The sequence below is a fragment of the Pangasianodon hypophthalmus genome, chromosome 5, assembly GCF_027358585.1.
Source record: "Pangasianodon hypophthalmus isolate fPanHyp1 chromosome 5, fPanHyp1.pri, whole genome shotgun sequence".
Taxonomy (NCBI): Eukaryota; Metazoa; Chordata; class Actinopteri; order Siluriformes; family Pangasiidae; genus Pangasianodon; species Pangasianodon hypophthalmus.
In genome coordinates this window covers 31908315-31918314 of record NC_069714.1, presented here as the reverse complement: position 1 = coordinate 31918314, position 10000 = coordinate 31908315, and the positions used below count along the sequence as shown (strand labels likewise).

The window sequence follows — 10000 nt, the reverse complement described above, 5'->3', positions numbered from 1 at the left end:
CTGAGTCAGACATGTACATACAGGAAGCAGTTTATCCCTCAGCGTAGTGCACTATGTAGGGAGTGAGGCACTCAGTGCTGAGTCAGACATGTACATACAGGAAGCAGTTTATCCCTCAGCGTAGTGCCCTATGTAGGGAGTGAGGCACTCAGTGCTGAGTCAGACATGTACATACAGGAAGTAGTTTATCCCTCAGCGTAGTGCACTATGTAGGGAGTGAGGCACTCAGTGCTGAGTCAGACATGTACATACAGGAAGCAGTTTATCCCTCAGCGTAGTGCACTATGTAGGGAGTGAGGCACTCAGTGCTGAGTCAGACATGTACATACAGGAAGTAGTTTATCCCTCAGCGTAGTGCACTATGTAGGGAGTGAGGCACTCAGTGCTGAGTCAGACATGTACATACAGGAAGCAGTTTATCCCTCAGCGTAGTGCACTATGTAGGGAGTGAGGCACTCAGTGCTGAGTCAGACATGTACATACAGGAAGCAGTTTATCCCTCAGTGTAGTGCACTGTGTAGGGAGTGAGGCACTCAGTGCTGAGTCAGACATGTACATACAGGAAGCAGTTTATCCCTCAGCGTAGTGCACTATGTAGGGAGTGAGGCACTCAGTGCTGAGTCAGACATGTACATACAGGAAGTAGTTTATCCCTCAGCGTAGTGCACTATGTAGGGAGTGATGCACTCAGTGCTGAGTCAGACATGTACATACAGGAAGTAGTTTATCCCTCAGCGTAGTGCACTATGTAGGGAGTGATGCACTCAGTGCTGAGTCAGACATGTACATACAGGAAGCAGTTTATCCCTCAGCGTAGTGCACTGTGTAGGGAGTGAGGCACTCAGTGCTGAGTCAGACATGTACATACAGGAAGCAGTTTATCCCTCAGCGTAGTGCACTGTGTAGGGAGTGAGGCACTCAGTGCTGAGTCAGACATGTACATACAGGAAGTAGTTTATCCCTCAGCGTAGTGCACTATGTAGGGAGTGAGGCACTCAGTGCTGAGTCAGACATGTACATACAGGAAGTAGTTTATCCCTCAGCGTAGTGCACTATGTAGGGAGTGAGGCACTCAGTGCTGAGTCAGACATGTACATACAGGAAGTAGTTTATCCCTCAGTGTAGTGCACTATGTAGGGAGTGAGGCACTCAGTGCTGAGTCAGACATGTACATACAGGAAGTAGTTTATCCCTCAGTGTAGTGCACTATGTAGGGAGTGAGGCACTCAGTGCTGAGTCAGACATGTACATACAGGAAGCAGTTTATCCCTCAGCGTAGTGCACTGTGTAGGGAGTGAGGCACTCAGTGCTGAGTCAGACATGTACATACAGGAAGCAGTTTATCCCTCAGCGTAGTGCACTATGTAGGGAGTGAGGCACTCAGTGCTGAGTCAGACATGTACATACAGGAAGCAGTTTATCCCTCAGCGTAGTGCACTATGTAGGGAGTGAGGCACTCAGTGCTGAGTCAGACATGTACATACAGGAAGCAGTTTATCCCTCAGCGTAGTGCACTATGTAGGGAGTGAGGCACTCAGTGCTGAGTCAGACATGTACATACAGGAAGCAGTTTATCCCTCAGCGTAGTGCACTATGTAGGGAGTGAGGCACTCAGTGCTGAGTCAGACATGTACATACAGGAAGCAGTTTATCCCTCAGCGTAGTGCACTATGTAGGGAGTGAGGCACTCAGTGCTGAGTCAGACATGTACATACAGGAAGCAGTTTATCCCTCAGCGTAGTGCACTATGTAGGGAGTGAGGCACTCAGTGCTGAGTCAGACATGTACATACAGGAAGCAGTTTATCCCTCAGCGTAGTGCACTATGTAGGGAGTGAGGCACTCAGTGCTGAGTCAGACATGTACATACAGGAAGCAGTTTATCCCTCAGCGTAGTGCCCTATGTAGGGAGTGATGAGGCGTCTGTGGCTGATTCAGTTTCTCTGTCTGACTGACTTCCTCATACTGTGTGTGTGGGTGTGGTGTGTATGTTCATTTGTGTGTGTGTGTATGTTCATTTGTGTGTGTGTGTATGTTCATTTGTGTGTGTGTATGTTCATTTGTGTGTGTGTGTATGTTCATTTGTGTGTGTGTGTATGTTTATTTGTGTGTGTGTGTATGTTTATTTGTGTGTGTGTATGTATGTTAATGTGTGTGTTTTGTATGTGTGTATATATATATATATATATGTTTATTTGTTTGTGTGTGTGTGTGTGTATGTATATGCTCATTTGTGTGTGTGTGTGTGTATATGCTCATTTGTGTGTGTGTGTGCGTGTGTGTGTGCGTGCGTGTGTGTATGTATATGCTCATTGGTGTGTGTGTATATGCTCATTTGTGTGCGTGTGTGTGTGTGTATGTATATGCTCATTTGTGTGCGTGTGTGTGTGTGTATGTATATGCTCATTTGTGTGTGTGTGTGTGTGTGTATGTATATGCTCATTTGTGTGCGTGTGTGTGTGTGTATGTATATGCTCATTTGTGTGTGTGTGTGTGTATATGCTCATTTGTGTGTGTGCGTGCGTGTGTGTGTGCGTGCGTGTGTGTATGTATATGCTCATTGGTGTGTGTGTATATGCTCATTTGTGTGTGTGTGTGTGTGTGTGTGTGTGTATGCTCATTTGTGTGTGTGTGTGTGTGTGTGTGTGTAAAGTGGTATAAAGTGCCTTTAGTGAAAAGGGCCAAGTGTAAGAAGACCTTTATCCCAACTGCGATTTGTATTTTAAATAGGATCTTAAAATGAATTTTTTATGTGTTATTATAGTTGTGAAGTGATGTGTGTAACGTAAAGTGTTGTTGTGATGATTATTTGTATTGTTTGTGTGTTGAGCATTTTGTCTAGCCTATTTGGGATAGACAATAAAGCTTTTGAATTGAATTGAATTTGCGTGTGTGTGTGTGTGTATATGTTCATTTGTGTGTGTGTGTGTGTATATGTTCATTTGTGTGTGTGTGCTTATATGTTCATTTGTGTGTGTGTGTGTGTGTGTGTTCATTTGTGTGTGTGTATGTATATGTTCATTTGTGTGTGTGTGTGTGTGTGTTCATTTGTGTGTGTGTATGTATATGTTCATTTGTGTGTGTGTGTGTATATGTTCATTTGTGTGTGTGTGCTTATATGTTCATTTGTGTGTGTGTGTGTGTGTATATGTTCATTTGTGTGTGTGTGTGTATATGTTCATTTGTGTGTGTGTGTGTGTGTGTGTATATGTTTATTTGTGTGTGTGTGTGTGTGTTCATTCGTGTGTGTGTATATGTTCATTTGTGTGTGTGTGTGTGTGTTCATTCGTGTGTGTGTATATGTTCATTTGTGTGTGTGTGTGTATATGTTCTTTTGTGTGTGTGTGTGTATATGTTCATTTGTGTGTGTGTGTGTGTGTGTATATGTTTATTTGTGTGTGTGTGTGTGTTCATTCGTGTGTGTGTATATGTTCATTTGTGTGTGTGTGTGTATATGTTCATTTGTGTGTGTGTGTGTATATGTTCTTTTGTGTGTGTGTGTGTATATGTTTATTTGTGTGTGTGTGTGTGTGTTCATTTGTGTGTGTGTATATATGTTCATTTGTGTGTGTGTGTGTGTGTGTATGTATATGTTCATTTGTGTTTGTGTGTGTGTGTGTATATGTATATGTTCATTTGTGTGTGTGTGTGTGTGTGTGTGTATGTATATGTTCATTTGTGTGTGTGTGTGTGTGTGTGTATGTATATGTTCATTTGTGTGTGTGTGTGTGTGTATATGTATATGTTCATTTGTGTTTGTGTGTGTGTGTGTGTGTGTGTATATGTTCATTTGTGTGTGTGTGCTTATATGTTCATTTGTGTTTGTGTGTGTATGTGTGTATATGTTCATTTGTGTGTGTGTGTGTGTATATGTTTATTTGTGTGTGTGTGTATGTTTATTTGTGTGTGTGTGTGTGTGTGTATATGTTCATTTGTGTGTGTGTGTGTATGTATATGTTTATTTGTGTGTGTGTGCTTATATGTTCATTTGTGTGTGTGTGTGTGTGTTCATTTGTGTGTGTGTGTGTGTGTGTGTATGTATATGTTCATTTGTGTGTGTGTGCTTATATGTTCATTTGTGTTTGTGTGTGTATGTGTGTATATGTTCATTTGTGTGTGTGTGTGTGTATATGTTTATTTGTGTGTGTGTATGTTTATTTGTGTGTGTGTGTGTGTGTGTATATGTTCATTAGTGTGTGTGTGTGTATGTATATGTTTATTTGTGTGTGTGTGCTTATATGTTCATTTGTGTGTGTGTGTGTGTGTGTGTGTTCATTTGTGTGTGTGTGTGTGTGTATGTATATGTTCATTTGTGTGTGTGTGCTTATATGTTCATTTGTGTTTGTGTGTGTGTGTGTATATGTTCATTTGTGTGTGTGTGCTTATATGTTCATTTGTGTTTGTGTGTGTGTGTGTATATGTTTATTTGTGTGTGTGTGCTTATATGTTCATTTGTGTGTGTGTGTGTGTATGTATATGTTCATTTGTGTGTGTGTGTATGTATATGTTCATTTGTGTTTGTGTGTGTGTGTATGTATATGTTCATTTGTGTTTGTGTGTGTGTGTGTATGTATATGTTCATTTGTGTGTGTGTGTGTGTGTGACAGGTTCAGCCACGCCTGAAGGACAGGGGTTTTGCCAGGCCGGCTTCAGCGCTGATATAGTGAAGGTAAAGTTTATCGTTCTGTATCTGCAGATTTTTATTATTTCAGAAATAACTGTGTTCTTTGTATGAAGTGATGATCTCTGAATGGTTTCTGCTTTTCTTCTTTAATCTGTTAGAATAAGCGAGTGGTGGTCGGAGGCCCGGGGAGTTTCTACTGGCAGGGTGAGTCACTGCGTTGTGTTGTTGTGTTACTGTGTGTATGCTGTGAAGTTCACACCGTCAGCGCTGAGCATCAGTGGAGGAGCAGTGAGGATTCGTTTAAATTCACCAGTTCACAAGAAAGAAAGAAAGAGAAGAATACAAAGAGAAATGTTTACATAATTAAAAACCCAAGAAGAGAAACATACGATGGCGTGAAAATGAAAAGCTGTGTGTTTTATTATTTGCATTGTTTATTGCTAAAAGGTTCTTGCAAAAGTGTGTCGTTCTTCTCCGTTTTATTCAGTGCAGGTGTTCATGCAGCGCTTAACGAGTGTCCAGATTCCTCTAAAACACCTGTTAAAAAAAAAAAAAAAGTTTTCATTTGCGTCAGCGTGTAAAAGTAAGAAATAAGAACTGATAAAAGCAAGGAAGAGAAACCCACAGGACGTGAGTCTAAACGTTATTTTAGACTGAAACACAATCTGCTGTGATCTGTTTTTATAATGTACTTTATCAGACCTACTGTGTGAGAGTGTGTGTGTGTGTGTGTGAGTGTCTGTGTGAGAGTGTGTGTGTGTGTCTGTGAGAGAGTGTGTGTGTGTGTCTGTGAGAGAGTGAGTGTGAGTGTCTGTGCGTGAGAGAGTGAGTGAGTGAGTGTGTGTGTGTGTGTGTGTGTGTGTGTGTGAGTGTCTGTGAGAGAGTGAGTGTCTGTGCGTGAGACAGTGAGTGCATGTGTGTGTGTGAGAGTGAGTGTGTGTGTGTGTGAGAGAGTGAGTGTGAGTGTCTGTGCGTGAGAGAGTGAGTGAGTGTGTGTGTGTGTGAGTGTCTGTGAGAGAGTGAGTGTGTGTCTGTGCGTGAGAGAGTGAGTGAGTGAGTGAGTGTGTGTGTGTGTGTGTGTGTGTGTGTGTGTGTGAGTGTCTGTGAGAGAGTGAGTGTGTGTGTCTGTGAGAGAGTGAGTGTCTGTGCGTGAGACAGTGAGTGCATGTGTGTGTGTGAGAGTGAGTGTGTGTGTGTGTGAGAGAGTGAGTGTGTGTGTGTGTGTGAGAGTGAGTGTGTGTGTGAGTGAGTTTGTGAGTTAGTGTGTGTGTGAGAGAGTGTGTGTGTGTGTGTGTGAGAGAGTGTGTGTGAGTGTGTGTGAGTTAGTGTGTGTGTGTGAGAGTGTGAGTGTCTGTGCGTGAGACAGTGAGTGTATGTGTGTATGTGTGTGTGTGTGAGTGTGTGTGTGTGTGTGAGAATGTAAGAATGTGTGAGGTTAAAGGGTCGACCGCACTAGACTATCAGCATGTGAAATTTCTTCAGAGACCGCTGTGAATGTGGGCAGCAACAGGATATGACATCACGCACCACGGCGTTGGGTTTATTTATTGACGCATGATGGGTTCCGACGTGCTTCTCTTTTAACGTTTTATATTCTTATAAAGCGTTGTGTTATATAAAACGGGACGGCGCGACTCCGCTATAATCAGTGCTTCCTCCATCTCAGATTTTCTGAAGAGGTCACGCCGTGACATGTCGATCTTCTCTCGATCTTCACGTGATACGAATTCGCAGGTCAGAGTTCACCAAACTTCAACGAAATGCGAATGTTCTTCTCACTGCGCTCGCGTTTCCGGTCTCCAGCGTTCACATGCGTATGATTGGCGGTGGAAAGTGTAGAATGAGCGCTGCGTAACGCTGTAGTTCTCTCCTCAGGGCAGCTGATCTCAGACGATATCTCCGAGGTTCTCAGCAGACTCACTAAAGAGTTAACCACCAAATACAGCAACCAGATGGCCACCAAATCCGCCAGCGCCCAGTACGACGACAGCTACCTCGGTAAACACTCCCCGCTCATCATTATTCATTATTCATATCACATACATTAACATTCGATTCTGATTTCCTCATCTGTATTTCCATCGTCTGTGTAAAACATCAGAAATATTTACAGCCCCGGTCAGACGCAGCGGTCCTGCTCCTGCCACGGTCAGGTCGAGTAAAGGAGGCTTCTTCTATAATCACTAAAATTCTTCCTTAAAAAGAAAGAGTCGAAAGAGAAATAAAGAATAAACTGCTCAGGAAGGAAAGAATAAACAGAGATAGAAAGGAAAAAATAAAATAAAAGGAGAAATTAAAAAAAAATTGAGAGAGCAAAGGAAAAGAATAAAGAGTAGAAATTTTAAGAAAGAAAAGAGGAAAAAAAAATGAAAAAGGAGAAAGTCAAGGACCAAAAAAGGAAGATAGAAAAAATAAAAAAATGAAAGACTTAAAAAAAATAAATTAAAAAAAAGAGAAAAATATGAAGGAATTTAGGAAAAAAAAAAGATTAAAAGAAAGGTAAGAAACAAAGGAATGAAGTGAAAACAAAAAGCTTGGAAAGAAAGAAAGAATGAAAGATAGATAAATGGATAAACTGCACTTATAATGTGATTTGGTTGATAAAAGCAGAAGGAGAGAAAAAACAGATTGGAAAAGTAAAGGAAAAAAGAATCAGAAAGAACTGAAAGAGAATAAAAAGAAAAAAGAGAAAGAGGAATTAATCAGAGAGGAAAAAATAATTTTAAAAAAAGGATTAAAAAAGGAAGAAAGAAGAATGGAAAGAAAAATAAGGCAAGAAAGAATGAATGAAAGAAGTGGATCAGCTCCAGTTTTAAAACAGTTTGGTGTGTGTGTGTGTGTGTGTGTGTGTGTGTGTGTGTGTGTGTGTGTAGGTTACTCTGTGGCAGTCGGAGATTTTAATGACGATGGTGTGGATGGTAAGAAAGTAATTTTTTGTGCTACTGTTTCTACAAATTTAGTCCAAACTAATCAGATCATCTTGAAGCTCGGTGTTTTGATATTCATAATCAGAACAGGAACTGTTGTGAATTTCCACCACTAGGTGTCACTATAATTACCAGATAAACTAAAATGTTTATGAAAACGTGAATGTAAACATCCATCACACGGTTTTCATAGTGGAACAGCAAGCGAAACGGTTAAAGATTTAAATTCTACACGGCATGGTGCTTGGACCCCTTAATCGCTGCTCATGGTTTATATATACTCCCGCTCTGTTTGCGTTCTCTAGATTACGTCACCGGCGTTCCGAGAGGAGAGAAAGCTCTGGGCTACGTGAGTGCATCGTTTATTATTCATCTCTGTGTGTATCTGTGGAGGAAATCCTTATATGGACTTCCTGTTCACACTCCATTTACTCGGTGTTCCGCAGGTGAACGTCTTTAACGGGAAGAACATGGCCTCCGCAGTGAACTTCACCGGCCTGCAGGTGAGAACCGTTCACGTGACTGCAGTCAGGAACATCCAATCAGATCTCAGGGTTTTGAGTGAGTCACAGGTTTGCGGGCGTTTGGTTAGAAAGTAGACAGACAGACAGATAGAGAGAGAGAGAGAGACAGCTGGTAAGGCAGACAGACAGGTGATCGTCGATATATACGTGGTGTATATACGGGGATAGAGGGTGACGTGTGTAAACGTGGTGTATATACGGGGGATAGAGGGAGACGTGTGTAAACGTGGCGTATATACGGGGATAGAGGGTGACGTGTGTAAACGTGGTGTATATACGGGGATAGAGGGTGACGTGTGTAAACGTGGTGTATATACGGGGGATAGAGGGAGACGTGTGTAAACGTGGCGTATATACGGGGATAGAGGGAGACGTGTGTAAACGTGGTGTATATACGGGGGATAGAGGGAGACGTGTGTAAACGTGGTGTATATACGGGGATAGAGGGAGACGTGTGTAAACGTGTATATACGGGGGATAGAGGGAGACGTGTGTAAACGTGGCGTATATACGGGGATAGAGGGAGACGTGTGTAAACGTGGCGTATATACGGGGGATAGAGGGAGACGTGTGTAAACGTGGCGTATATACGGGGATAGAGGGAGACGTGTGTAAACGTGGCGTATATACGGGGATAGAGGGAGACGTGTGTAAACGTGGCGTATATACGGGGATAGAGGGAGACGTGTGTAAACGTGGTGTATATACGGGGGATAGAGGGAGACGTGTGTAAACGTGGCGTATATACGGGGATAGAGGGAGACGTGTGTAAACGTGGCGTATATACGGGGGATAGAGGGAGACGTGTGTAAATGTGGCGTATATACGGGGATAGAGGGAGACGTGTGTAAACGTGGCGTATATACGGGGGATAGAGGGAGACGTGTGTAAACGTGGTGTATATACGGGGATAGAGGGTGACGTGTGTAAACGTGGTGTATATACGGGGATAGAGGGAGACGTGTGTAAACGTGGCGTATATACGGGGATAGAGGGAGACGTGTGTAAACGTGGTGTATATACGGGGATAGAGGGAGACGTGTGTAAACGTGGCGTATATACGGGGGATAGAGGGAGACGTGTGTAAACGTGGTGTATATACGGGGATAGAGGGTGACGTGTGTAAACGTGGTGTATATACGGGGATAGAGGGAGACGTGTGTAAACGTGGTGTATATACGGGGATAGAGGGAGACGTGTGTAAACGTGGTGTATATACGGGGGATAGAGGGAGACGTGTGTAAACGTGGTGTATATACGGGGATAGAGGGAGACGTGTGTAAACGTGGCGTATATACGGGGATAGAGGGAGACGTGTGTAAACGTGGCGTATATACGGGGGATAGAGGGAGACGTGTGTAAACGTGGCGTATATACGGGGATAGAGGGAGACGTGTGTAAACGTGGTGTATATACGGGGATAGAGGGAGACGTGTGTAAACGTGGCGTATATACGGGGATAGAGGGTGACGTGTGTAAACGTGGTGTATATACGGGGGATAGAGGGTGACGTGTGTAAACGTGGCGTATATACGGGGATAGAGGGTGACGTGTGTAAATGTGGCGTATATACGGGGATAGAGGGAGACGTGTGTAAACGTGGTGTATATACGGGGGATAGAGGGAGACGTGTGTAAACGTGGTGTATATACGGGGATAGAGGGAGACGTGTGTAAACGTGGTGTATATACGGGGATAGAGGGAGACGTGTGTAAACGTGGCGTATATACGGGGATAGAGGGTGACGTGTGTAAACGTGGTGTATATACGGGGGATAGAGGGAGACGTGTGTAAACGTGGTGTATATACGGGGGATAGAGGGAGACGTGTGTAAACGTGGCGTATATACGGGGATAGAGGGTGACGTGTGTAAACGTGGTGTATATACGGGGGATAGAGGGAGACGTGTGTAAACGTGGCGTATAT

General features: G+C 43.1%; 1 protein-coding gene across 1 annotated transcript in view; it reads left to right on the top strand.

Annotated features, from left to right (window-relative positions):
• The window catches only part of itgav (integrin, alpha V), a 40065-nt gene that overhangs the window by 7170 nt on the left and 22895 nt on the right, over positions 1–10000 (top strand). The window contains exons 5-10 of the mRNA XM_053234060.1: positions 4607–4668; positions 4782–4827; positions 6499–6621; positions 7497–7541; positions 7856–7899; positions 7997–8053. Of these exons, the coding sequence (XP_053090035.1) occupies positions 4607–4668; positions 4782–4827; positions 6499–6621; positions 7497–7541; positions 7856–7899; positions 7997–8053 (377 nt within the window). The remainder of the gene's footprint in view (positions 1–4606; positions 4669–4781; positions 4828–6498; positions 6622–7496; positions 7542–7855; positions 7900–7996; positions 8054–10000) is intronic.